Source organism: Cyprinodon tularosa, unplaced genomic scaffold (assembly GCF_016077235.1).
Source record: "Cyprinodon tularosa strain WSP-4 unplaced genomic scaffold, ASM1607723v1 ctg231, whole genome shotgun sequence".
Classification (NCBI taxonomy): Eukaryota; Metazoa; Chordata; class Actinopteri; order Cyprinodontiformes; family Cyprinodontidae; genus Cyprinodon; species Cyprinodon tularosa.
The window spans coordinates 315,686-343,657 of NW_024038867.1; the positions used below are offsets into that span (position 1 = coordinate 315,686).

Genomic DNA, 27,972 nt, shown 5'->3' on the forward strand with positions numbered 1-27,972 from the left:
AGAAAAATAAGTAATAGAGTAAAGTATAGATACCTAAAGTATACTTAAGTACAGTGACAAAGTATTTGTGCTTCGTTACCTGACACCTCTGGGAAAGGGAGGTAAATCAATAATTGGAAAGAAAGAAACATGACAAAAAATATGGGATTGAGATGAGAAAGGAAGATTATACAAGGTTCAAGAATCTGTAATACTTAAAAAAATTATAGAGAAAAGCAGAAGGGAAGAGATCATTTCCACTAGACTAAGAACTGGACATACCTACCTGAATGTTTTTTTGTTTATAAGAGGGAAGAGAAATGATTTATATGAGGGTTGTGAAAGAAAAAAAAAATATGGATTATGTTTTGATGGGTTGGATTAAATATGCAACTGAACGAGGAAGGATGAGGAAAGTAATTATGGAAAAAGTGAGAGAATGGAGCATTAAAGGAATTTTAGGGACAGACGGAGATAGGGAGGAAAATTTGGTTATTAAAGCATTGTTTTTATTTTTAAATAAAACGAAAATAAAAATAGAATCTAGTAGGTGGAACTATAGAGCTACACACTCATGTACACTATAAGTTGTTTGCAATCCTCCATTCTTACAAAGAAGAGGAATCAGTCTCAACAGAATAGATGGAACATGGTTAAAAGTAGAAGGAATTATTATAGTGTACAGAAATCTATTAATGCCAAGGATGTGGTTAGGTTAGAATAGAAGAGAGACTATTTTAACAAGGCTAAGATTTGATCATACTGGGTTAAATAACACATTTTTATTAAAGAAAAGTGAAACAGATGAATGTATAGAATGTAGAGTAATAGAAAATGTAGAACATATTTTTTTATATTGTAGGAAATACGATGAAGGGATAGGATTAAAAAAAGACAAATGGGAAGGGAATGGAACTTGAAAGGATTAATAGGAACAACAGGAGATGGGATAAAGGAAATGTAGAAAGCTGTCATTAAATATCTTATAAATACAGGACTATCTTATAAGATTTAAAGGTATATGTATATATGGATTCATGTATATTTGTATATATATACATATATATATATCGATATATATATGATAGATAGATGTGGCCCATGCTACATACTCCGGTACAGTAGGTGGCGCTATGCACCTAAAAGTTAAGGTTGCAATCTGCCATTAGACAAAAGAAGAAGGAAAAAAAAAGTCTCAACAGCAGCAGCAGCTTCTTAAGTTTGTTGCAAAAATGCAGCTATCCCCTCATAGAGTCAGTTCTTAGTTGCTAACCGCTCTGCCGACATGTCGGTTTGTTTGAAGACATGTTTTGTGGGTAGTAGACTCCTTCAGAGAGGCTGTCAGCCTGCAGCAGCAGTTCCTAACAGACGAGCTCTGCTGCCGTTCAGCTCAGCGACTGCTGGTCGATGCTGCTCCACCGTTCAGGGGGAGGTGAGGGTCAGGTTTGCACCCAGCCCCACCGGTAGGTTATTACTCATTTATTAAAATGCAGTGAAGCAAGTTCACATGTGGACTACATGTGTCTATGAATGCTTTATGATGTAGTTCATGTGCTGTGTTTTATAATGAATGAAAACATTTTTTTTTAACCACCTAATGATCTTTTTTACTCATTTTTTTAGGCTTTTTGCACCTTGGAGGTCTTAGAACTGCTCTTTACAATTACATCTTTGCAAAGAAATATGGGGGCACCTTCATCCTGCGACTGGAGGACACTGATCAGAGCAGGCTGGTCCCAGGAGCAGCAGAGTCCATAGAGGACATGTTGGAGTGGGCTGGTGAGAGGAAGGGACTCTGGGCTCATATCAGGGGTTTATTCATTCTCAGATCTTTATCTTTACAAGAAAGGGTGATTTTATAACCAATAAACACCTAAATGTAAGTTTAATTAAAGTAGGTATCTGTTAAAATGTTTTTTTTTTATATATAGATAAAATAAATAAGAGAACACCCTGCCCACCAGCAGGCGGTGTTAACATATTTGGCTGACATTAATCATGGTTAATCGATTATTTAAATAATCGCCAACTAATTTAGTAATTAGTCGTTAACTGGAGTATAGAGACTCTAAAACAGGCCTTTAGCTGACAGAGCAACACACCTTCAGAAGTTATACCAGAATTGTTTGAAAAATATGAACATTTTAATGCTGACAAATACACATTCGTCTTTCAATAACCTCTATCCAGAACTCCTCAAGGTGAAAAATTCTAGTTTCACCTGGATTGATTTCGCAAAAAGTCTTCTTTAAGGAACGTTTTACTTTCAGATAGTCAATTAATCGAAAAAATAATCGACAGATTAATTGATGTGCAATAAAGACGTTAGTTGCAGCCCCAGCTAAAATGACTTTGCTCCCAGCAGCAAGCTACCAGCGTCCGATCAATAATTTTTTGTACTAATAATAAACAAGCACAGTTTTCTCTCTAGAAATCCATTGTTTTAATTACTTGGAAGGGTTACTTGTCCAGAGTCCGTTGTAATAGGACATTACTGTTACTGTTGCATGGATAAGTTCTCACTTCTACTTGTATGCATGGATCTGTGGGCTAGCTGAAACTCTTCTCCCTTTTTTTTGGTAAAAACCCCATTTAAAGTGAATTTCTGTCACCTAATAGGCCATAGTGAGGAAGTGAGTGTATCTGTTAAATGTAATAAGACCTAAACTTAGTGCCTCGGTGATTTGAAAATGGCATTTTGTAGAAATTAAATTATTTGCGAAAGCAAATAGCTGTGCAACCTTACTATAAAACTTGTTTCCAGTCAAAATGTGTAAACACACAAATGCAACAGAATAACACTGCAAACAAAAAAATGCTGCAGTCAGTGAAAGGGAAGCAAAAACCTACAATCACGAACCATTGCAAACAAAATAATATTGTAACCATAAACAAAAGGCTGTTATCACAGAAAGAAAAGGATGCTATATTCTTTGTGGCAAGAGTTTTCTGCTGTTTCTGTTTGCATTGTTTTCTTTCAGCATTTTTCATTTGATTTTCTTTTTTGTGTTTGGGTGTTTTGGAGTTTTTTCCACACATATGGTTTCAGCTCTTTTGTCATTTATAATTTAATCAGATCTCCTCCTACAGGCATTCCTCCAGATGAGAGCCCTCGCCGAGGAGGGCCTGTTGGTCCCTACATGCAATCTCAAAGATTAGAGCTCTACAATCAGGTAGCCCAGGAGCTTGTTGAGAGAGGCCACGGGTACTACTGTTTCTGCAGCACTCAGAGGCTGGAGCTGCTAAAAAGAGAGGCTCTAAGAGCTGGTCAGACACCAAGGTACCTAGAATGCTACTCTGCAAAGCCTGTTTGGATCCAGACAAAAGGAGTCATTTGAATCTGTGTTTCTGCAGGTATGACAACAGATGTCGTCACCTGAAAGCGGAGCAGGTCCAGGAGAAGCTGGCTCAGGGAGCCCCACATGTGATCAGGTTTCGACTGGAAGCCGGCGTCAAGCCTTTTCAGGATCTGATCTTTGGACTGAATCGTCACGATGTGGCTCAGGTTGGTCTGGAGTGGGTTCTTCATAAAAGGTGTAGGTTACACCAGTGGTGTTGTTAAGCTGCGGGGCACAGCCCTCTGAAAACTGCCAGGGGGCCCGAGGGGATTCTCAGAAAACTGGATGGAAAATAAGAAAGATAAGCAGAAAGAAATGTAAAAAAAATACAATTTAATTATTCTTTTCTTCAGTGTCATGAACTCAAAATTTGCATCAAATCTGACATGTATTTATATCTATAAAAAACAAAACAAAAAAACAGGCTATTTAAAACTTAACTGGGAGACTTTTCTCTATGTAAGAAAGAAAGTTAGACAGTGTACTAAAAATATATTCCTTTTTTGCAACAACCAGGTATGTGAGTTTGGGGTGAGTATTGGCATGGGTGTTGCTGTATGTGTCACGATAACTGGGTCACAATAGATATTATCATGAAATAGTAATATTTTTTACATATTGAATATATAAATAAAAAAGCAAATGCTGTATATGTTCATTAGAAGGTATTGATCATTGAGTTATTTTTGGTATCCATGTTGTTTGGGGTTTGAGTCAGTCTACGTCTTCCACTCTGACTGCCTCAGCTATAGATATGTTACTGTGCTGGACAACAAAAGGGCTCCAGAGTGCCATCTACCAGAGTGGCGGTTCAGAGGTAATCATTTTCCCTCATTATTTTAGGTTTAAAAATTTTTATTTTAATTAATATTAAGAACTGAGGATCGATATTATATCAGGCAGCCGAAGATTAAAATATATCGCCAAATAGATTTTTTTTCCCACACTCCTAGTGTTTGTCTGCCTTTTCAACTTTAAAGGTGTTAAAATAAAACTGCCACTTTAACTATGGAAGCTTAAATTGGCAAAAGGAAATAAATATATGAAGAAAAAAAATGTGCCAATAAATATATAAATTCAAAGCCTTTATATGCCTTATTTAAAACATTATTTATCCATATAATACTTCAAACAAGTAATAAGTAATACAATAATATATTGTATTATCAAAGGTATTGGAAATTATGACATTAAATGTAAATTTTATTATGTCGCTCTGTATTTTTATTTTTTTTTTTATTGTTTTCAGGGCAATTACTGCCCCATACATTTTATTTGAACTCTCAACTTCATCCATCAAACCCTGTGGGTGGTATTAGGGTAGCTTCTATCGAGACCCTAATCTCTGATTGGCTGTTTCCACACTGAGCAAGACCATGTCATAGTTTGCTGTGACTCTGAACTCAGTGTTTTGCTGGATAGTAAATTGTGTTGCTTTTTTTTTTTTTTTTACCACAAAGTGATCAAAATCCAGTCGCTATATCCTCAATCTGGTCTAAAATATCTCTAATAAATTCCACAAAGAGCATCAGGCAGTGAAGGGCTGATGTTGATCCTGTAATACATGTAATAACTAAAAAGGTTTAAAAAAGAAATAAAATAAAAATCTTTCTAAAAGTTTTCTATTTCTTTACATGTTAATTGTTTGTTTGCAATTGAGACCTCAGAAAGAGGGTAATTGTGTTACGGAGGCCCTGGGATAGAGATGAAATGAACACCCCCCCACCTGCTGTGTTGCTATAGGATACAATAAACTCTGAGTTTGTTTTCTCTTGCATTCAGGTGGAGGGCGATCCAGTTGTGATGAAAGCAGATGGTTTTCCCACCTACCATCTCGCCAACATCGTAGACGATCACTACATGAACATCAGCCACGTTCTGCGAGGGTCCGAGTGGCTCATCTCTACCTCCAAGCATCTCCTTATGTACCAGGCGCTCGGATGGAAGACGCCCACCTTCGGACATCTGCCGCTTCTGTTGAATAAAGACGGCAGTAAGCTGTCTAAGAGACAGGGGGACATCTTTATTGAAAGCTTTTTGAGGGAAGGGGTCCTTCCTGAGGCTCTGCTAGATATAACAACCAACTGTGGTTCTGGATTTACCAGTAAGTGATAAAGGTAACCAACTTAGAGCAACTTTTCCATAATGATCAACTTTATTTAGGAACGCTTATATGTCTGTTTCTAGCTAATCGAGTAGGAAGAGGGTTAGAAGAACTCATTTCAGAGTTTAATCCTTCAAAGATCACAACTCACTCTGCTTTGTTAGACCTGGAGAAGCTACCAGAGTTCAACAGGTGAGTGAAATAGCTTTAAATGACTGTATGCAATCATTTCAGCCGTATTTTATACCAAGATGGCATGTTTAAAGCTTTTAAATTCAGGAAACGAATTCATCTTTGAAGTTTCAAGGATCTGTTTGTCTTTTTGACCTTTGGCAGAATCCATCTGCAGCAGCGAATAGACGATGAGCAGAAGTGTCCTATGCTTATAAAAGATCTGCAGCAGCAAATCCAGCAGCTTTACGCAGCAGAGATCCAGGACCAAGAAGTGCTTGAAGAAGATTATATCAGACGGATGTTACGTCTCCGTAAGGTGATTATAAAAAGATGTTAAACTTTGAGTGCCATCCATCTCGTCTTTTAATATCCTAAACGTTAGATGCAGCCGATTTATTTGTTTATGGTCTAACTGTATAGTTTAAAACGTGTTAAAGACAACTGCAGACAGCATGCAGATGATTTATATGTTATTGAAACTTATTTATTTATTTAGCCAGCCCTTTTCCATTTTTCAACTCCAGACAGCTTACATTTTTGTACTGGGAGGGAAAAAAGGCATTCCCATATCATGATGCCTCCACCACCGTGTATTGTTGGTGTTTGTATGATATGGCCATTTAGATTTTCTGCCACTTATAGTGTTTTAAAGGAAATGCTATTTGTATTAGGATCTCATTTGATCAGAGACACTATAAGCTGCATCCATGTTTTCCGATGGCTTTCATACAGCAAAGGCTTTTTTCTTGCCATTTTTCCAAAATGGGGAAGATTGATACATTTTCTTACTCTTCCTGACCACAAACTCATCGGGCGCTAACAACCAAACTGTGGTTCTAACCCTAAGGATGTTGTTTTATGTTCTTATTGTGTTTTAGACATTGATAACTTTATTGCTGACCTATCTGATGTGTTCTTGGCCTTTATATGGTGTTTGTTCAATAATTTTCTTTACCAGACAGCTGTTGGTCAAGATTTTCAGTCATCTGGGTAATACTCATTCCAGTAAAGTTAAAAACAAACCACTGGACTTTGTTTTCCTAGTTTGAAGACAATTCCTTCCCATCAGGGAAGCTTTTTCAATTCAAAATGTCAGAATAAGAGTTCCAAGCTTTAAAGAGTAACCCAACAAAGCCTTGTTATGGCTTAGAAAATGTGCAAATTGAACCAGAAGAAAAGGTCCACCCCTTTGTAACGGGGAGTCGTTGAGGTCTTTGTTAGCCTTCAATACCTGATACTGGCTCATGCCTCTGAAAAAGGAGTTATTAGGGACATTGTTGGCGAGATGTTTTGGTTCCCTCAATGGCGTTGAGGTTTCAGATGATAGCGGGAAGGAATCAACTCTATCGCTGCGTTGTAGGTTTTTTAAAAGCTGGATCCTGAGTCCACCCCCTCTGTTTAAGATTGTTTTTCTCTCTTAACGTAAATGGCTTCCTTCACACCTCTTTCAAACCACATGTCTTCTTTGTCCAAAACATGAACATTCTGGTCCTCAAACGAATGTTTTTTAACTTTGTTGGAATACGAGACTGGATCTGGGAGCTTCGCAGATTAGTTTTGTATTTAGGTTGAATTATGCACATGCTTTTGATTGGGTGGCTATTAATGGTGGTTTGCTATACTGGACTTTGCTTTTGGGTATTAGAATAAAAAGGGTATGTATACAAAGTTCCATCACACTTTGTATTGATAACGTTCCTAAAAACATGCCGTTTTTTCCTTTTTTTGTGTAGATCTATCACCAAATCCGTATGGAATACAAGTTAATTTTAAATCGTTCTTTATTAATAATTTTTTTAAAACATTGCATATTTTATGTAATACCTTTAGTAATATTCACTTTATTGTGTTCTGTCTTCATCAGGGTCACATAGCCTCCCTGAAGGAGCTGATGGGTCCAACCTACTCCTATCTATGGGTCCGTCCTTCCTTCTCCATCCAGCAGGTGGCAGCGCTAACCACTGAGGCTCCTCTTATTGCTTCCTTTGTGTTGAGGTTTGAAAGAGCAGCTTTCTAGCTTGCACATTTTTCTTTACTGCACATCGGCATCTTTTTTTTTTTATATCAAGATTGTGAACATTTGTGTCTGTGTATTTAGGTTGGTTGAAGAGCAGGGTGAGGAGCTGTCAGTGGACCGAGTCAGTAAAGACTTGAAGGGTTTGACTAAACTGACCAAAGCTACCAAGTACAGAGAGGTGATGAAGCTGTTACGTCTGGTTCTCAGCGGCTTGCAGGTACTAATATACCATACTTATGAGTTCTAACAAGTGTGTTGTGTTTTCCAGATGTTTAGTGATTCAAGTAATGATATTAGATCAGCACAGTGGAGAGCAACACTGTCTCATGAGTCATAGGGCTCACGGTTTGTGTGAATAAGTTATTAGTCTTCAGTTTTTGTCGCCTCATGAGTAAACTGAACCTTAGCCTGCAGCTTTGGTGGTCTTGATGACGCATTACAAGTTTCCTTGTAATTCATAAGTCCTTGTATTTGTGGAAAATGTTCATAGTGATCGAACTTTTTGTCACTTCAGGTTGGATGCATGTCGATTTTTTTTTCCCAAGTCTACATCCATTGGTTAAAGTTCAACGAAAATCAGACCTTTAGAGCCTGTTTATAACGCATCTCAGTCTACCTCTTTATTCATAATAATATACAAATCTGTGATATTTCTAATATTTAAAAAAACTGTTACAACTCATACCATTGGGAAAAAAATCACCCAAAGTCATTTACATCCATCAGTAAGAAAAGGGTTACAAAAATGTTCTTGAATGGGTTAAAAAGATCTGTTAATACTTTCAAAGGATTTAGTCTTATTCAAAGACAACATTGACTAATGTTTTTTTATAGTGGATCATCTATAAACCACCAAGCTTTTATAGATTTTTAAAAATTAGTTTTTTTGGGTTTATCTTTGAAACCATCATTGCATCATCAGAGTTGTTGCTGCCAGAACAAACTTTCATTATTACACTCAGATTTAAAGCTGCTACAATATTCTAATCTGACTTTAAAGGTCTTACCAGGCACATCTGATCATTGCTATTTAGGCTTCTGTATGTTTCTGGAACAAGAACCATCTTTTTAAGACTTAACAATTAAGAGTTAAACTAATAATTTATCATTTTATTAATCTTTTTCTATTGGAAAATGAGCAGGACCTGGTGAATATTTAGATGCAATCAAGGAGTTTCTGGGGGTTTTTTAAACTCAGAGGTTTCATTTCTCCTATTATTCTCATTAAATTGCAGATTTCAAACTCTAATCAGCACTTAAGTGAGCTGACTGTTTAAAACTTATATTGTTCCCTCTGTCATGTTGTCCACATCATGACTAGGCAGAATTAATTTTTTTAATAAAGACAGAAAAGCTTATAGATAGCTGCAGCGACTCTGTAAACCTGCAAATTTTTAAGAGAAGAGCTACTGAACGAGGAAGTTGCTTCAGATTGAGTTTCACATACACCATCAGTCTGTTATTTTTTTTTGTGAAACCTAACCGACCTCCATGTGTTGCCCTCTGTGTTGCAGCAAGGTCCAAGTGTTGCTGAAATGATGGTATCTCTGGGTCCTGCAGAGATCAGACATCGATTCCAGAAGCTTCTGCTTGCTTTAGAGACGTGTTAAAGATGGCTACCCAATAACCTTTTACTCAACTGAATAAATAACTGTTCTGTATATTGAGAAATGCATCTCTTAAACAAACATGGTTAATCTATCAAGCCTGAAATAGTCTCAGCTGGAGAAATTGTGTGCTTTTTAAAGTTGTCATGTATTTATAAAGAAAAATAAAGAAAACTTCTTCTTTTTTTCTTTTTATTCTTTTGAAAAAACATGTGTCTTAACTCATGCACACCTGGATGGGAAGTACCTTGGTGTTTTTATGCAAATTTAATACTTTAGAAAAATAGCAGGTTATCTTCAGCTGACATATTTGACATTAAAGAAAGAGTTATAGTTTCGGTATGGCACCTCGGTGTTCATTTAAGGGCACAGTCTTTATTTTGAAGGGAAATAAGTGCACCATCACATTACGACAAACTTCTAAAAGGGTAAATTACAAGGGAAGAAAAGCTCCTGTTGTAATCCTTCTATTGAAATGGGTGTGGAGGGGAGTACAGTTTTTGTAGCATCTGCAAGGAGGATTTTTATTTTTTTTTTACATTTATAAAAAGGGCTTAAATTTAAGGCTATTTTGTAATATTTTTACAATTTTTAAAGGGTAATTACTAGATGCTTTGGAATTGTGTTTTTATATATGGTAAAATAATGAAAGAATTGTATTACTCTTAACAAAGAATTATTTAACAATCTGTAAATAACTTGATATGTAAATATTAGATCAGTGCCAAAGATTTATGGATGCATTTTAAAGCAGTTCCTCAAATCTACGGATGTGAGTTTTACATTGACATTTAGAAAGAATTCAGCAAACAGGAAAAGAATTATGTATTTCTGGAGTGAAATCTAAAGATTATGTGTTTGAGACAGCAAAAGGTAAGTGTGAAACAGCACAGGAATGTCCATCCATTATACCTTTCAGGAAGGATGTGGTGTCTGAGGGGTAAAATAAGTGCTTTGGTGTTAAATGCACATTGTCAATTCCAAAATAGCAAAATAATGGAGAAATGCTGTCCAATGTGGTAAAAGAATGAAACAAGTCTTGTGTCAGCTTTGGGTGAAAGGATAGTCCTAAAGGAACAAGCTTTCTTCAGAAGGTACAACTGGAAATTAGTAAAATCTCTGAGGTTAATGTCTCCTGATGCTGTCCCAGTTTAAATAAAATGAAAAGCAGCAGTAAAAGGCTGCAGATGCACGCAGGAACAAAGGTTCTAATTTTGGAGAGACTGTCCATTGCTAAGTGAATGTCAAATTTTAATATTTGTTCATAGAGACCCAACTTCAAGAAAAAGAGGAAACCTTGCAAGTCTTGGACCAAGAAAAGCAAGAAGTTTTTTTAACTTACAGATCAAGTGGCAATGTTACTGTATTGTAAGAAAATATATTTACTCTCCATCTGATATTCAACAATTGTAAGTAATTTTAATTCATACTGACCCAAAAGGAAGATTTTATCACGAGAAGCTATTTTTTGGTAGCCTAGACACTGCTATTTTTATAATGAATGATGATCCATGATTTAAATCATATCTATGATTTAAATGAATATATTCATATTCAATCATAGATATTAAATCATATCTATGATTTAAATCATATCAAGACATTATATCATAACCTAAATCCTATTCAAAAATGTCCACAGCTTTATACCTGACCTTCCTGTTGTGTTCCCTGGTCTTCATGATGATATTTGTTCTCTTAATCATCACTTCTGAGGCTTTCAGAGAGGAGCTGGATTTACACTGAGATAATTTTGCATTAAGTGGGATTCTATTTACCATTGTGACTTTGAAAAGCTGCACTGGATGGATTGCTACAGTATAATAACCGAAGTGGAACACTAATGCATATCATGCATTCAGCTTTGTAATTGTTAAACACTTGCGAGAATTCTGTATTTTCCTTTACCCTCGCGATTTTGCACTACCTTGTGTTTGTATATCACATAAAATCATCATAAAAATTAAAGTCTGTGACATTTCCCACTACTACTACTAGTACTAATAAAATAGCATTGTGAATAAATTTTTCTTTTTTGTATTTAACCTTTTTTTGGGCAAGTTAGTGTTTTGGATTTCTTGCATCCCCCTTACAAATGGATTCCCCTCATCCCTCCATGAGGTCTAGAAACACAAGATCTATATCCAGCCATTAAGCAAAGATCCTGCTACACGGCTGTACATCTTATTTTGGCATTTGATCAATTAGATGAGCCCTTGATATATTACCTACTGTAAATTAATTTTTAGAAAAGTTAAAAACCTAATTGAAAAGTTAAAAAGTAAAGTTAAAAAGTTGTTAAGCCTCCTTAACAATTATATTTAGGTTTATAAACCAAAAAATGCAGGTGCCAGTATCAGCAATAATGCTTCTAAGGTTATGTTGTACCAAAAAAAAAAAAAAAGTGTGTTTTTTAAAGAATTTCTTATAGAAGCACTTTTGTTATTTTTCTTAATATGTTCCGGCTAGTTGACATTTCTTGTTATTACATTGACATTAATTTTTGACATCAAAATATCCTTGTTTTTCTTTTACAAAGGTAATAAGATTTTGTTCTTCCAATCACACTATTGGCTTTAATTTTTGATTGTTAAAGTATTTCACTGAGTATCCTATAAAGGGTAAATTGAAATACATAGTGAATAAAAAACATATATTTGTAACTAAACTGAAATTTGAGACATATGTTATGTTTTTGAATGTCCAAATTAAAGTTTTATGGACATGTTACCAGAGTCGTAGCCAGAACATTTTTATAAGGTTGGCCAGGCAATAACCAATGTACACTGAGGGGTGGTTGAAAGCAGATAGGCGCCAGAACCTCAGCGTCAATCTACTCTGTTCTAACAGGAAAATTAATGAGCATGTCCATATTTTCTAAATAAAGACAAAGTATACTTTCTTACAGCCTTTTGCCTTTTACATCTGTGCTGTTTAGATAAAAGGTATAGTGGATGAAATTCTTTCGGATCTGAGTTCTAGGGCAAACATCTTTTCCATTGTCATTAAAAAAATAATATTTACAAGTACTAATATCTACATAAATTGATTATTTAATAAGTAGTTTTTATTAAAATAATTATTTATCTAGGATTTGACTGAAGACTCCTAAATGACTTGCAAAGACACATCATTTTCTCTTTACCCCATATAAAACAAAATCTAGTTCTGAAAAGTGGATCAATTCCATATGTATCATCTTTAATGTTAGTATATTGATGTGCATAATTAACCACAGTGCTTTTGTTGTCAAGTAATTGTTAATATATGAAAAATGTAAATGTTTTGAACATTCCATTTGAGAGTATTACTGCTGCCACCACCTGTCTTAGAAGGTGAAAAAAAAATGTTAGGGGTGGCCAATGATTGGCTAAGGGGGCCATGGCCACCCCTGGCCCCCCAACTAGCTCCGCCCCTGAAAGATGTTACCCGTCAATAGAGGAAGGGGGGGGTTAAATGTATGACTTTATTGGAGCGTCAGGAGTGTGACTGACTGTGCGTGAGTGTCACATGTCACTATAAACAAGCGGCTGTTTGACACCTCCGCTTCAACCCTCAGAGAGACGCTCCCAGGACAGCAGCTCTGTCTGCGGACTTTAGGCAGCGATGGCGAGCGGTGACAGTCCGGACACTTTTCAATCATGGCTCAGTGAGTAAAGAAAAAACTACTAGAGTTAAGCTTTTCTTTTTTTTCCCTGCATATCGTTTGCAGATGAGACAGAGCGCTAACTTCCCACCAGCGGTCGTTATTTAATGCCATATTAACCGTTACTGCGTTCTTGTATTATCTCCCCAGCAGTAGATTTTATTCATTTATCAATGCCTGTACGTGTTTAGTTATCTTCGCTTCAGTTTATTTGCTCTGACAAATAAGAGTTTCATCACAAACTTTTAGCTTTTGACAGGAAGTTGCTGAACTCTCCAGCCGCGCGCGCCCGAGAGGCGCTCGAGCGGTTTCTGTCTGCGCCCGAATGTGCGCGCGCTTTGTGGTTTCTGACGAAAAATGTCAGCTTAATATGTGGTCACAACAAATCCAGTTGAACATTTTTGAATAGTTCCCTGCACTTCTGCGAAGTCTGGTTTATAAACACAGCCTCCAAAGCAAACAAAATCTATTTACCGTAACTAAATACACTCAGTGAAGTTATTTGAGATATTCCTAAATGCCTTCTTTCAGTGTCCAGCTAAATACAAGGTGTAAATGTGTTTGTGCCCGCAAACTTCAATGATTTTATGGCACCATTTTAATTTATACAATTCAGTTTTACTTCTTTAATCTATTTTTAAAAAATCAACTCAAAATAAATGTAATCTAAACACACTTTACTAGATAAATAGTTGATTGCATTCAGTCCTTAATTTTGCAGCAATCCATCATACTAAGCAAGCATGTGGTAAAAAGCAGAAAGGAGAAATAGGGAGAAACCTCCTCTAGAGGAGATAGATACAAAGCTATCTTCCATCAAGTAAACATTTTGGTTAGTCTGCAAAAAAAAAAAAAAAAAAAAAAATGCAACACCATTTGTAAATAAGATCCTTTAAAAGCATTCAGCATGCGATTGAACTGATGAGTGGTTCTGGGTCTGGTGCCAAACAATAGAGGGAACCTTTAGGTGAATGATTCTTTACACTTTACCTGTTCAATTAACCTAACAAACACACAACAAAAAGAGGTCCAGGGCATATTACCTTAATGATATTAATAATATTACCCCTGGATATCCTGTGGATAACTCAGGTACAGACAGGTTTCATACCGTAATTCCCTGTATTTCAGGTCCAGTGGTTTTAAAAGTACCCACATTTGTTACTTAAGTAGAAGTATAGAAACTGCAGTTTAAAAACATTCTGAAGTATCAACTTGACCTTTTTACTCAAGTAAAAGTGAAAAAGTATGAGCTCCAAAAACTACTCAAAGTATAAAAGTTTAAAGTAACCTTTAAAAGAAAACAGGCAGATGCCACTATATGAATTGAAATCTCAAATTTTCAACTGTTTTGAAAATTTCTTTGCGATAGGGCCAAGGATGAGGGAGGTCTTGTTGGTCTCCGTCTCCCGATCGCTCTGGCCTGTGTCCGACCTTTCAGACATTTCAACATCTTTTTCTGAATCCGACATTGTAGCATGGCATAGACAATTCACGTTTGCAGTTTGAAGAACACCTGCTTGCTTCTGATGATTTCCTTTAGCTAACCAATGAGTGTTTGCGTTATACGACTCATCCAATTACACTAGTTTTCACTAAATGTGGATGGCGCCAATGATCTGCATTGTATGGCGCACATGACGTGAAATAAATATTTATAAGCATTAAACTGAAGCCAAGAGTAACGAGTAACGTTTGTTTTAAAAATGTAAAGAATAGAAAGTACAGATACTTGTGTCAAAAAATGTAATGAGTAGAAGTCAGAAGTAGGAAGAAAAATAAGTAATGGAATAAAGTATAGATACCTAAAAAGTACAGTGACGAAGTATTTGTAGTTTGTTACTTGACACCTCTGGTCAGGTCATAGTTTCCATGGATAACATGATGTCTGCTCTTAAAGTCCCATTACAGATCTAATTTAGTCTAATATTTTACCATTCTATATCTGTTTTATTATAAAGTTGTTTGTTTTGCTTTATTCTGATCAGCTGCACTCTTTAGTTGTAGCTAGAAAGTTTTGATTTAGGAGTAATTCGATGTTCAGCTGCAGGTTTTCTGCTGATGATCTCTGCTGTGGTGGTTTCCTCTGTACCCCTCTGAAGGTTTTCATTTTTCTTGCTAACTGCCTGGTACTTGGTACAGCGTACCAAGAACAACTATCCTTCATGTTATTTATCCAAGCTTGGGATATTAATAATCATATATTATTTATAATCTTTGTTTTTTTATTGTTGTTTATACTGATGACTTTAAGAGACTCTTCATATTTCACTAATCTGTTCCATCAACAGTGTGCAGCAACATAAACACTAACAGGAAATTTATGGTTGATGTGTGTTGATAATTTGTCAAAAACAACATTCCCTTTTTGTTGCTGCTCTAGAAGTCTACAAGTAAAACTTCCTGAGAATTTGTGCGTACTTTAACTTCCTCTAACAACGTTATTTTCTAATTGTTTGATTTTAGAAATCTTGACCTCCTTTGTTAGTTACTGAAAGCTACCTTCAGTTAAGACTTTTTTTCTTCTAGTGAGATTTGTTAAACATATAATAAACACAGAAAATTAATTAACATTACTCATTTAATTACATTACAAAAAGTAGACACTACAAAGAAAAGTCACTCTAGAGAGTCAATAAAGTCAGACACAGAAACAATAATAATATAATATATGTTGTGGTTGCTACAAATCCCTTGTGGTTGTGGTTGCTCACCATCCCTTTTTTCACAAATAAAGAATGTGGTAACAAACTGAATACATCCTAAATAAATCCATGTTGCTCTGTTTGTATTTGTATTGAACTCCCTTATTTTTATCTTACTATATCAGACAAGGCTACAGATCCAAACAACCAGGAAGACAGATGGGATTGCATTGAGGGTTTCTACAAGCATGTCATCCAAGAGACTGATGGGTAAGCCTGCCACGGTTTCCTCCGCCTCACATTTTTTAAAACTTGTGCTTGTGAGGGTTTCCTCCCTGATGGTATCTTCTTCACTGTGTGGGCAGACCTGTTGCTTCTTTCAATTGAGGAACCTGTTGCTTCACAGGTTTCATGTTGCACCAATCTTAGCCGGTGCAACTAACAGAGAAGGAACTTTTCTGATTATGCAAATTCAGAGGCTTCTCTTTTCACATTTAGCTAATTATTAGCAGAGTGTTGCTACATGCCCCAATAACCCTTTTTTAATGTTTTTCGTAATGTTTTTTTCTTTTTTCTTTTCAGGCCACAGATAGCTCTTCGTCTTATTGCCCATAAGATTCAGTCCCCGCAGGAGAAGGAGGCTCTGCAGGCCCTCACTGTTAGTAACCCAACACTTAAGCTTTAAAATGTTCATACATATGGAAGATATTAAAGTCATCTTTTAATTTTAGAAACATTAATCTTCTGATTGGAAGTAATATTAATGTTTTGAGGGATTAGGCTGATTCTAAGACTTCGGGCAGGCGATCAATGGTAACAAATGCTGATGTTTTTTAGTTTTACGCCAATAAATGTTCAATTAGTAATCAGAAAGGCTTTAAATGCTTTTTGACATTATAATGTTGGAAACTGTGTTTTTTAGGGGGGTAGTTGCTTGTGTCATTTCCTATCAGTTAAAAAAACTTTTCTTTAGTTAAATATATAAAGATAATATCCATCTAAATTTGTCAAGTTTATGAACTGTGTTGAGCCTAATTGTATTTTACTGCATTTTGGAAGTTGGCAGATTCAATTCAAGTGAGACATCAATTAGTAGAAAATTATTACAACCAGAGTTTTAATGATCCAACTCATTGATTTAGAATGCACAAGTAATAGTTATCTCTGCTGTTAAAAAGAAATTACTTATTGATTACTACAGTCATAACACTTTTATTAGGTAGAGCTTTCAGGCATCAGCCTGCCAAAGGAACACCACGCAGGACAAATAATCCCAAACATAAACATTTAAGCATCAGGCCAATTAAACAGGACATTTTCAATTAATTTTCTACTTTGAAAATGAACTAAAATACATCGAAAGAACCAACGCATGCAAGGGAGAGCATTTCAATCGAAATACTGTTGATTGTTAAACTAGCCTGTAGATGTTTTGCTAGAATTTGATGCCAAAAAAAACCCATTTGGTTGTTGGTAATTGCTATTTTTGAAATTCTTTTCCCTTTTCTTTAAATGTGATATTTAATTTTTTTAAATAAAGTGGTGTAGTTTTGTTTAGCTAGTGAGGGAACCCTAAAGTCTTTGCTTTAATGCTCTTACTGGTTTTATAGTGATACTTTCACATTTTTTTCCCCTTCACCTAAAGAACAGATATCTATGCTTTAGCTGTAGCGGGGTGGTCTTGTGAGTAATATGTGTAACTAAAATTGAACCACATGATTATTAGGGATCAATCTTTTGCTTTTAAGTCCACCGTGAATTCCTGATGCAGGGCTTCAATCCCAAAGTTGCCATGAAATGTTGCATTTCACGGGTCATGTGCTTCATGTCTCCTGACATGTAAGGGGGTGGTTAACCACAAGTTAGATTTTGCTCTCAACTGTTCTTTTTTCTTTCATTTTCACTTGTTTCTGTCTTTTTTTGGGTGTTTTCCAGGTTCTTGAGGCATGTATGAACAACTGTGGGAAGAGGTTCCACAGCGAGGCTGCAAAGTTTCGCTTTCTAAATGAGCTTATTAAAGTCTTAACACCCAAGGTACCGCTTACATAGGCCTTGACTCTGATTATTAAGATATCAGTCTAGTTAAATCCTAATTTACTTTGAAAAATAGAAAAACAGAAGAGCGCAGCTTCAAAAACATTTCTTCTGCTTACCTTCAAGCTGGAAGACTCTATCTGCACACAGGTGGATTCTAATTGTTAATTTAGTAACATTGAAACTGAGTAGTTTGACTGGGTTTTATTTAGGGGGATAATAGTAGAGGGGGTTTAATACAAATAACTGTCACACTATTCAGTGTTTTACTTGCAAAACACTTTTGAAACTCATGCAGAAATTGTCTCCTAGAATGAAATCATGCTGTACTTTTTGTTGGCCTGTCACGTGAAACCACAATAACATTTTGTGGTTCTAACGAGACAAATGTAGGAAAAAGCTCAAAGGTTATTAATACTTAGATACTCTAAATAGACATTAATTCGCTGTTATGTTAAGATGAGCTCTTTCCGCAACAAGTGCGGTTAATTTATTATAGGCATGGATGAACAAAGATAATAAAAATTAAAGAACAGAAGTATTTGATGGAAAGAGGCTGACAAAATGTGTTAACGTCCATGGTGTGCTCATAGCTGCTTTAAACATTTTTGTCCACACCTAGAAAATTAATAATGAAATAAAATGCTTAATTTAAACTATTTTTACCAGATGAATACTGTATAGAAAGATAAATGATAAACTGTTTACACACAAGATCCATGCGATTGCAAGCATTTTTATTTACGGTAGGTGTCAAATAAAACCCACATTGACTATTCATGTACTAAAGTTGTCCATAAATATTTGGAGTGATGAATACAAATTGGATTGCAGAAAGATGACAGAATGGATCATTGTTTTGTTTTGTTTGTTTTGGACAGTATTTTGGTGCGTGGACTCCACAAGAAGTTAAAGACAGAGTGACGGAGGTCCTCTACGGCTGGACTCTCTGGCTTAAAGAAGAACCAAAGATTCAGGAAGCCTACAACATGCTAAAAAAACAAGGTGAGGAGGAAAAAAATATATTTAGATGTGTAGATAGTGGCTGTTATTGAGTAAATAATTTCTCACTGATATATTGTTCTCTTAGATTGATACTGTTTTTTTCTTTCTTGTAGGTATTGTACAGGCAGATCCCAAACTTCCAGACACTCTCATCATGCCTCCTCCTCCACAAAGAACAACAGAGTCTGTTTTTGATCAGGAGGATAAAGCTAAAGTGAGTAATAGTGGCTGCACATTGATTTCAATTTCAATTTTTTGGTACTTAATGTCTGTTCATAATCAGCTCTTAGCAAGATTGTTAAACAGTGGCCGCCCAGAAGACTTGGAAACTGCCAACAGGCTCATTAAAAGCACCATCAAGGAGGTGAGGAATGAGGTGCTGGTTAGCGTCGGATGCAGGCCTGAACTGAATGAACTGATCGGCAACAATGTGCGTTCTGTAGGAGCAGGAAAAGGCAGAGAAAGCGGCAAGGCGGGAGGAAACTCTCAAGGAGGTCGAAAGCAGCACAAAGCAGCTCAGAGAACTGCTGGAGCAGCACACTGTTACTGGAGCGTCATTACAGCCCAGCGATGATGTTAAGGTATGCTCCACATCACACAAGGAAATTCGTCTCTCTACAACAGAAAACACATATTTACTCTGCATAACTCAGATTTTCGGATCTGTAACTTTAAAACCACAAATGCTATAAAACAGCTTGAGAGTAATGTTGCATTATTCTGATTACAGACTTTTGTTTCCTAATTTACCTTTTTGGAGTGTACAGGTGTGGTTTGCAGCAGTTTTTTCCCCGTTCTTTCCTTTTTTCTGTTCTGGAAATGTGTGTTACATTTTTAAAATACTATTAGAACACCAACAGGAAGACGTTTTAGGTGTTCACAAAAAGCATTGAAATAATGGCAATAATCTGTTTTTTTCCTATATTGAACTGTTTGTCTTTTAGGTATATAGCACGATTTTTCGCTAAGATTGAAAAAGGTTAATAAGGAATATATGGGTAAATGTTTACGTGTTATCTTGAAAATACAAACCCTAATTTTAGACCGTTTCTAATTTTAGAATCTTTTTAATGTTTTATACACTAATTTGCTAGGTTGATCTGTAACTTGTAAAGTGGTTGTTTTGATTAATCTTACTGCAGACCACATTCAGTTTGTGCATTTTGTTTATTTAAAAATGATACTTCAGTCTTCAAGACATTAAAAGTAATTATTTTAATGCAATTTATCTTAATCTTTAAATATTTTTGAAAGGTTGATTACATTAAAATTAGAGCAGCTTAGGGTTAAAAATTGGTCCATTGTAGACCAACTGTTTGAATGTTGTTAGTAAATGAAATACATATGGATTTACTTATCACTAGATTTTCCAGACCTTTGATCTTAATCAGATTTAGGTCTTTTAATCTGAGGCATTAGAACTTCTGCTCCAAAGTCCAGCTGTTCAGGACTCATGTTCAGATTGTTTCCAATAAAGATGTAGTGAGAGCACAACATATCAGAGAAATCTCATGACCTCACTTGGGATTTGTCAGACTTCCAGCATCCCATGATTTTTGGGAATGTTTTGGCTTTCTCATTTTTCTGATGAGCATAAATATTCAGAAGAATTAAGGTCTGGTGACTGCAGATGTAAACTTTGACTGTGAGTACTATTTTTTTTCAGGGGTTTCTACTCTTTGTAGAAAAGTAGTCTAAATTATTTAAATATTTTCCAGTTATAAGGATTAAAGGGATACAAAAATATTGTATCGTTACTAACGCCGTTACCTTGTTTTAGTAACGAGTAATCTAACTTATTACTTTGCCTGTAACTATAACGCAGTTACTATTGCAGACACCCTGTTACTGCGCGTTACTCAGGTCACACAATGAACCCTTTTTTTGATGATAGGACTCGTGCGCGCCTTGTCATGAGAGAGGGAAGGATGAGAATGGCTGATGTATAGTGAGATTATAGTGAGTTGGGTAGGTGGGTGTTTCTGCTGGCGGGTGTTAACGTACAGCAACAACAGAGAGATGGAGAGTGAGGTTGACTCCAGCAGCAAAACAGCGTTTTCCAGATGGAAATACCGTTGTTATGTCGAGCTGCGTTTCCCCATCACATACGGTTTCCCCGGTTACTAACTGAGTCACTTATCCATTTCTTTTTATTTTAAGATGATTCACCTTATATGTTTTCTTTTTCTTAGATTTTTGGGAGTAGTAACTAGTAATTATAACTAATTACTTTTTCAAAGTAACGTGCCCAACACTGTTTAAGGCAAAGTCATTTTTGCAAAAAAAAAGTAAAGTATCGTGAAATTAGCATTTTCCTTAGGAAGTTAGATCCGCGAACGTTTGATCCCAAGAGGTATGGAAACATTTATAACGTTTTTCAAGAGTTTTTAAAGTTACCTAGCAATATTTATTGGCATCCTTTAATTTGGTTACGTTTTTTTCAGAATGGAAAAACTAGTAATACTTCAAATATATTTATAGTGGGCTGCATGAAGTGGTGAAGTTTGTAGCACCATGTAGCATCAGCTTTTTTAGAGCTCATTTGTAAGTTTCGGATTAGAAAAGCTTAATGGAATTGGTAAAATTCGAATAAACTCCCTAAATTGACCAAAAAAATGTTTTTACACACTCACGCTCACTTTTTATGCAAAATCAGATGACTCAGCAGCTGTTTCTGTTGTCGGCGTCTTCCTGGATGTTCCTATTATGGGCTTAGAGATGGCTGGAAGCAACATCGCAATTACTAACTGACATGTTAACACAAGAACTTCTCTGATCGCTACACATTCTTACCTCAATACTGATCTATGGTCAGTGCTACATTGCAGCCTCTACTTCCTGTTTACTGCAGCCTTGCATGATGACGTAATATGGACTATGACTTAGGACGTCCTTGCATTGCTTGGTTAATTTTCTTCAAATAGAATGCATCTGGTAAATTTCTGCAAATAATACTTGTATGAAATGAAAGATTTTGGTCATCCTTTGCTTCTTTTCTTTTTTTTTAAGGGGGTGCAGTTTAATGCAGTGTAGCTCTTTTCACATTGCATTCAAACAGCATCACCAAAAGGGTTTCAAGAAAATAACTCCAGAGCAAAAAAAAAAACCCAACATTCAGCAGGATTTGTAACCTCATTTTTCTTCAAAGGAATTGAAGTTTCTTTCCTTTATCAGTGTCTCTTTTTTCTGCCATTGTGATTTATGGAAAGGCCACCTGTAATGCTGGATCCCTTTGTTTTTAAATGCAGGAGCTCTATGAGCGCTGTGACAGACTGAGGCCCAGTCTGTTTAGGTTGGCCAGCGACACAACGGATGACGATGCAGCTTTAGCACAAATCCTGGCTGCAAATGATGAGCTGACGCTTGTGGTGAAGGCTTACAAAGATCTAATGGCAAGAGGAACATGTAATAATGAAAGATCAAGAAGTAAAAGTGAAGAAGTAACCAGCAAAAATATCTGTAAGATTGACATGGCATTTTTTTGTCTTTAGTGTTTTGGGCCATTCTTAATTGTATTTCTAAAGACATTGATAAGTATATTTATTATGTTTTCATTTTCTTTCAGGTTCGACGAACCGCAGAGAGATTAAGAGCTACCATCTCATTGATCTATCAGCCTTGGACTCTCCACAGATCCAAAGGAAAGCTGATTCACCGCCTTCCTTCGAATCTTCCTCGCCCGTTTTTTCTTCTAATTTGGAGAACGTGTTTTCCATGGAGCCAGACTTTGGTCAGTTTTCATTTAAACTGTTTGTTGTAATATATCCGTCATAAGTAAAGTGATCCCCTTTTTACAGTGAAGTTGTGCAATTACAGAGTTTGATGATTTGCTCACCAAACAAATCCAGCAGAATTCAAAGTCATATTACGAGGAACTAATGCAGGTGAAATTTAATAAAAGTCTAAACATAAAGATTTATCCATTTCTTTTAATTTTAAGATGATTCACCTTATATGTTTTTTTTTTTTTCTTAGATTGATAAAGGCTGCCAGATGACTAACGGCATCCAGAATGGAAGGAGAGAAATTTTACTCACAGCCCGTGGATGTGGAGAAAACAGTAATTTATCAGATGGAAGAAATGTCTGGTAAGAAAAGATTCTCTATCCTCATTTTGACAGAATACCCTTTACATAGTTTCATACAAACTCTGGAGGGACAAAACAGATGTCTAGCAAAAGGAGCTCTAAACGATGATATGTAGATCCCATAGAGCATTCTGTTAAAAACTAGTACTATGAATCACCCCAAACCCATCAATCCCACAGCGATGGAATCAGAATCACAATCAGAATTCTTTATTTGTCATTGCTCCACAGGGGTGCAACGAAATTTCTCAAAAAAGAAAAACAGTACAAGCAATTAGTGCAAATTTAAAAGAAAATAAATACAAAAAAGTAAAAAAAAAAAAAAAAAAAAAGGGGGGAGGCAGCGGGTACAGGCATTTAGTGTTACTGTCATTTATTGATAGTTACAGTTGTTACAGTGTACATGAGGCGTTCAGGGCAACAACAGCTCTGGTTGTTTTTGTACTTATTGCCCTGAAACGTCTGCCAGATGGGAGCAGATAGATAGATAGATAGATAGATAGATAGATAGATAGATAGATAGATAGATAGATAGATAGATAGATAGATAGATAGATAGATAGATAGATAGATAGATAGATAGATAGATAGATAGATAGATAGATAGATAGATAGATAGATAGATAGATAGATAGATAGATAGATAGATAGATAGATAGATAGAGATAATAGAAGGAAACAAAAGACTTGAATCATGAAGAGGAATGAAACTGATTGGATATTTTAAACTTTTTAAAAAATTAGAAACAGAGAAAAGGTTGTGCAAAATAATTCAGTTTAATACAAGTTATTACATCATAACACCACCTTTTGGTGCGATTACAGCTGCAGGTCACTTGGGGTATGTCCCTATTAGTTTTGCTCTTAAGGAGACTAAAATGTTTGCTCATTCTTTCTTGCAAAACAGCTCAAGCTCAGTGAGGTCAGATGGGGAGTGTTTGTGAACAGCAGTTTTCAGTCATTTTCAGTGATTCTTGATTAGATTCAGTTCTTTAAAAGAAGCTGTGTCCAAAAATCCTCTATAAACCCTAAAACCCCCATTCACTATACAGAGCTGGGGTTATTTAGTGGACATTTTTCGGTGAACTCCATTAACTAACCGTTTGGACAGATGATCACTACTTTTCGCTACCTGCTGATCACGTATCTCTGCCTCCCCGCAAAGTCCCTGTGCCATCTTTGTTCTTTCTCGCCGCCACATCAAATCCCATGGTGCCTTGTGAGGAGAGCTCTCAAAAAGCATTCTGAAATATATTTGCTACTATAGTGACCATGGATAATAACTACTTTTCAAGGTGCATTTGGAAAATTTTGAAGTCCACTACTTTTTCATCCACTAGATGTTCAGACACTCGTGTAAAATTATATAACCACTATACAGTGCCCACCTTTAAGCTGTCTGTCTCTAGAAGTCAAGTGAAGAGGCAACGTGTGAAATGTATTTTTATTTAGTACCAGTGGGTTGACATTTTTTCCTGCAGAAACAGTTTGTGTTTTGGGGTTTATTTCAACCATCTTCATACATTTATTTTATTATTATTTTTTTTAGCAATTTTGCTTTGAGAAATAACTGAAGCACAATAAGATGACATTCCTTTGGCTGAACTACCTTTGCTTATTTTGCTATCAGGTCACAATCGCCAACTAAGCAGGTCTCAGGATCAGATAAGCAACAAAATAAAGACTCCTGGTCACCGCTAATACTGCAGGACAGTGGCAATCCCCCTCCTTCACTGAAGAATATCTTTGTTCCTTTGGAAACCATCAGATCAAGTAGGTATTCTTAGGCTCTGTTACCTCTTGTTTACAAGGAGCACTATGCAGCTGTGAGAAAATTATGACCAGAGTAAAGAATAAACATCCTTTTAATGTTAGGGTCCTAACATTTAAATGATTTGTTGTTATCCTTCAGAATATGCACACCACAGATTACTCTATAGTTTCCTTCATGGAACCAATATTAAAACCACTAAGAAACAATAACACTAGAATTTAAAGGAGGTATAGTTTATTTTATCTTAACCTTTTTTCTTTCTTTTTTTTTTCTAATGTGTTGTAGGTCAACTGGAGCCAGTCACATTATACAACAAGGCTGGTATCCATGTGTCACTCCATTTTGCCAGAGACGGTCCATCTGGTCATCCCGGTGTGGTGGTGGCCGTCATGTCTGCGGTGAACACATCTGCACTGGATGTGAAGGATTTCACCTTTCAAGTTGCCGTTCCCAAGGTATAAAGAAAAAAGGAGTTGCATTGTTAAATCAAAGATAAGGAGGGGGGTCTATTAGCTAGCCTGAAGTCATTGTTTTGCTGTTAAGTGTCTAATGCTACTGTGAGTTTGTTCCTTATTACTACATTTTCAGAAATATATAAATCTCCTCTCTCAGCCCTTGTATTCCTCCAGGTTCTTGTGTTCTTTCTTCACTTGGTATGGCTACATTGATAACATAAACCTTCTTCTTCTGCTTGTCCATCACCAGTATGTCCAGTTGGTTTGCCATTACCAGTTCATCTTTCAGTATGTGAAAGGATCTTAGCAGGGTCATTCTCAGCCACCTGTAAGGGCTTATCCCTTTATGACCTCTTGACTTCCAGGCTATTGCTCCATTTGTACAAAGCCATGAAAGGGGAACACCATTTTTTTTTTTACATTGGGCCCTTGATTTTACGTTATTACATCATGTTCTACTCACCCATATCAGTTTTGTGTCATTTGGAGCTATTCTGAAGATATTCCGTTACGTTATATCCAGTAACTATCACATATTTAAAGCTATGGAGATTACACCTGGCCGGTCAACCAGAAGGAGCTTAATCAAACAGAAGGTCAGAGCGTCGGATGGAACCATTCTTCGTCTCAAGGTTAATACATCATCAGTGCAGACAGAGCGCCTGCTTAGCACATCACAAAATTAGTTAGTGTTATTAATTTGTTGTTGTGGATATAAGGGTTGCACCTGCATTGATTCTGTAGCAGTACAGATACTTATAGCACCAAACAGATGGAGTGGTATTTACCTGCACATCATCCTATGACTTTGAAACAAGAGGCTTTTTTTCTGTAGGGGAGGTAGAATGTCTTCCAAACGCAAACAAAGCACCTGGAACTGTTTTTTATTACTTGGGATGTTCCACAGAGACCAAATTTGTTTTTCCTGTATCCCAGTGTGATTCTCCCAATAGGCTTTGGGGAGGTTTATATCTTCCTTTCTCAATGTTAAGTAGGTTTCTGACGTCCTTAGAGGGGCTCTAATGATTTTTGTTGACTGTGTTGTTTCTCGTCCAATTATCTACAGCCACTACTGCCTTTGCAGCCTCTAATAGGCTAATGGCTGCTAACAGTGCTGAGCTTTGGTGTTCTAACTTCTAAAACGGCTGCTCGAAAATTTACTTCTTTTTTTTGTTATTTTTTACTTGTCCCAAATCCTATTAAGCACACACTGCATAATATAATGTAATCTTCAGGTATATAGGCTGGATAAAAAAGTAGCAGAAATCTGAAAAGCAGTTCATTTCCTTGTTTTGTGTGTGAACTTGTCTTTATCCGTTTGACACTTTTTTGGCCACACATTTAAAACTGAGAACATGACTAAATTTGACCTTAACTCTGCTTCAGAGCATGCTGGTGAAACTTCAGCCTGCCTCCAGGATGCAGCTTCCACCTTACAACCCTCTACTGCCTCCACCTGCCATCTCACAAGTCATGCTGTTAGCCAATCCCGAAAGTGTGAGTGTATTTTTTTTTTTATTATTATTTTGATTTTACCCAGGGGACATACATACTGCATGAAAGCAAAACATGTTTATTTGTATTAGATTTGAATGTTATTTTTTCTACCTGGATTTTACGTTTGACAGATTTTTCACTCTCATTTTATTGCATATGAACAAGAAGGCCTACAAAGAAAAGATAAACCCAAAGAAAGGCTCTCTGTTATATTTCTTTGTTCAATGGATGGTAGCAAAACAAATTCAGGAAAATAATATATTCTATATTTTACACTTTTGTGAAAAAAATCATGTGCATTTAAACTTAAAAAAAAAATCTGTATGTAAGAAAAATATTTAAAAAATTAAAAGCAGCAGCAACCCAATCAAACACACAGTCTGCACACACTTGAACATTAAGCTTATTTAAAGCACATTTTCTTTGGAAGGAGTCTGCTCCCTGTGGTACATCTTGCCTTCAGAAAAATGTCCCTCTCTGTTTTGCAAAAAACACCCCTCAAGATCTGTTGGATTTCGAGGCCATCTGATGTCAAATTCCTCTTCAACTCTACACAGACTTTCAATTTCAAACTATACTAGAAAAAATTCTAGGCCTAATTTTTCTTTTAGTTTTGAACATGTCTTTCTTGTATTAGTAGCAAAAATTTCCATTAAGAGATGCCTGCGTCTTTGTTTTTTTTTCTTTCAGCGTAAAGTGCGGCTACGCTACAAGCTTTCGCTGACGCAGGGCGACCAGCAGCTTATCGAGACAGGAGAGATCGACAGCTTCCCTGATTGGGCGACTTTGACCTTGCAAAAATGACTATTAACGCATAATCAAGAATCCAATCATCCTGATCTAAAATCTAAACACCGTAGGGAACGGAAAGAAAAACTACGTTTTTGAGAAAGGAACACAGCCAAGGAAAGAACGATTACACTATTTAGTACCACAACATTAAAATGTGAAAGTACCGTTGGAACCTTATTTAAATTGTGACTTCAATAAAAGCTGTTACGGTCAATCAGCTGCTTTCTCTTTACCTGAATTTGAGGCTTTTGATTTTTTGATGGATTGATATTGTTTTTTAAAACAAATTATCTTTAGTGTTACCTGGAATGCTCTCCACAGACCAGCGGTGGACGGAACTGAAGTGGTAGACCGGTGTAAAACTTATACACATGGTATTGGTGGTCTTATACATGAGTGCACCAAGCTCTGATTGAACTGAAGATCATCATTTGACCTCTCTGTAAAGAAGTTTGAAATAAAATTCTGTTTTTAGATAAGGTAAAGACTCTTTAAGCTGTTTAGAATTTAAAAATGGGTTATTTGCTGTTTAATATGGGCTCTATAGGCTTTCAGCTGTGAATTTTCCACAAATATTTCAATTCTTGTTTTATAGTCTCCTTACTTTGGTTCCTGTTACATTTCAAGTAAACTCGAGTACCATCTAAATCAAACAAAGGCTTTCATGTCAAGAGCAACCTAAAAAAAAAAAGAAGGAAATTGAGTAAAATACGTGACCACATGTGTCTTAAAACTGTTATTGCAAGTCTTCACCTGTGTGTTTGGGTTTTTCTTACTTGCAGCCAAACTACAAGCCCGTCGCTGTCATTATCTCAGT

At 36.1% G+C, this 27,972-nt stretch overlaps 2 protein-coding genes across 2 annotated transcripts; both read left to right on the top strand.

The window, feature by feature from the left end:
- Window positions 1-1,143: 1,143 nt before the first annotated feature.
- On the top strand, window positions 1,144-9,428 carry ears2 (glutamyl-tRNA synthetase 2, mitochondrial). The gene is made up of 10 exons (XM_038286848.1): window positions 1,144-1,442; window positions 1,603-1,758; window positions 3,070-3,259; window positions 3,334-3,484; window positions 5,100-5,421; window positions 5,505-5,613; window positions 5,758-5,911; window positions 7,460-7,590; window positions 7,694-7,829; window positions 9,127-9,428. The coding sequence occupies exons 1-10, from the start codon at window positions 1,265-1,267 to the stop codon at window positions 9,220-9,222; spliced, it is 1,623 nt and encodes a 540-aa protein (XP_038142776.1). The 5' UTR covers window positions 1,144-1,264; the 3' UTR covers window positions 9,223-9,428.
- Window positions 9,429-12,711: 3,283 nt separating this feature from the next.
- On the top strand, window positions 12,712-27,634 carry LOC119784677 (ADP-ribosylation factor-binding protein GGA2-like). The gene is made up of 16 exons (XM_038286861.1): window positions 12,712-12,868; window positions 15,696-15,780; window positions 16,093-16,168; window positions 17,446-17,544; window positions 18,426-18,549; window positions 18,663-18,763; window positions 18,833-18,913; window positions 18,993-19,130; window positions 21,798-22,008; window positions 22,115-22,279; window positions 22,366-22,433; window positions 22,525-22,637; window positions 24,268-24,410; window positions 24,697-24,866; window positions 26,253-26,363; window positions 27,054-27,634. The coding sequence occupies exons 1-16, from the start codon at window positions 12,826-12,828 to the stop codon at window positions 27,165-27,167; spliced, it is 1,842 nt and encodes a 613-aa protein (XP_038142789.1). The 5' UTR covers window positions 12,712-12,825; the 3' UTR covers window positions 27,168-27,634.
- Window positions 27,635-27,972: the final 338 nt, after the last annotated feature.